The following is a 1,357-nucleotide window of genomic DNA, read 5'->3' on the forward strand; positions in this document are numbered from 1 at the left end:
GGAATCTAAAATAATTAGGAAGGAGTATACTAACAGGAACCCATGGGGGAGGGGAAGGAAAAAAAAAAAAAAAAGAGGTTAGAGTGGGAGAGAGCCAAAACATAAGAGACTGTTAAAAACTGAGAACAAACTGAGGGTTGATGGGGGGTGGGAGGGAGGGGAGGGTGGGTGATGGGTATTGAGGAGGGCACCTTTTGGGATGAGCACTGGGTGTTGTATGGAAACCAATTTGTCAATAAATTTCATATATATATATATATATATATATATAAAATCTTTATTAAAAAAAAAAAAAAGGAAGGAGTATACACATAAAAGTGGGTCCCTACCTCTGTACTTGGGTGTAATCAAGAGAAGTTTCAAGTCCATGCCTGTATTTACTTCTAGGAAACACGCTCTTTAGATGGCCTTGAGAAACCACAGCACCATCACGGAGTTCATCCTCCTTGGGCTGTCGGCTGACCCCGAAGTCCAGGTGCCGCTCTTTGTGCTCTTCCTGGGGATTTACCTCCTGACCATGATGGGGAACCTGACGATGCTGCTGGTGATCAGAGCTGATTCCCAGCTCCACACACCCATGTATTATTTCCTGAGTCATCTCTCCTTCCTGGATCTTTGCTTTTCTTCAGTCACTGTGCCCAAGCTTCTGGAGAACCTCCTGTCCGAAAGGAAAATCATCTCAAAAGAGGGCTGCCTGATTCAAGCTTTCTTTGTGTTTGCCATTGGAGGAACAGAAATTTTCCTGCTGTCTGCCATGGCCTATGACCGCTATGCTGCCATCTGCCACCCTCTGCTCTATGGCCAGATGATGAACAGCCAGCTGTGTGTAAGGCTGGTATGGGCTTCATGGAGCCTGGGTTTCCTGGATGCAGTTATCAACATCCCCCTGGCTATGAACTTGAACTTCTGTGAAGCCCATACCATCTCCCACTACAGCTGTGAGCTACCCTCTCTCTTTCCTTTGTCCTGCTCTGACGTCTTCAGCAATGTCACTGTCCTGATTGCTTCCACACTCTTTCATGGCTTTGGTACATTCTTCCTGATCTTCTTCTCTTATGCCCGTGTTGCAACCACCATCCTGAGCATGGGCTCCACCACAGGCAGAAGCAAGGCCTTCTCCACCTGCTCCTCCCACCTCACCACAGTGAGCTTCTTCTATGGATCAGCTTTCCTTCGTTATCTCATGCCAACTTCAGGCTCGCCGCTGGAGCTCATCTTCTCCATACAGTATGGCACAGTCACTCCCCTAGTGAATCCCCTCATCTATAGCCTGAAAAACAAAGAAGTAAAGGCAGCTCTGAGAAGAATGTTGGAGAAATGTTTGCAACGGCTTAAGTATCAGGCTACAAAGAGATGA

General features: G+C 46.8%; 1 protein-coding gene across 1 annotated transcript; it reads left to right on the plus strand.

Moving 5' to 3' along the window:
- The first annotated feature begins 403 nt into the window (after positions 1–403).
- On the plus strand, positions 404–1,357 carry LOC124502357 (olfactory receptor 8S1-like). Its single transcript, XM_047066982.1, has one exon. The coding sequence runs from the start codon at positions 404–406 to the stop codon at positions 1,355–1,357; it is 954 nt and encodes a 317-aa protein (XP_046922938.1).

Source organism: Lynx rufus, unplaced genomic scaffold (genome assembly GCF_022079265.1).
Source record: "Lynx rufus isolate CCGP_SWC_20201006 ecotype Redwood Valley unplaced genomic scaffold, mLynRuf1.p SCAF_7, whole genome shotgun sequence".
Taxonomy (NCBI): Eukaryota; Metazoa; Chordata; class Mammalia; order Carnivora; family Felidae; genus Lynx; species Lynx rufus.

Bases quoted from the DNA above. Each gene is read 5' to 3' on its own strand.
- LOC124502357 (XM_047066982.1), top strand. From the start codon at position 404: ATGGCCTTGAGAAACCACAGCACCATCACGGAGTTCATCCTCCTTGGG.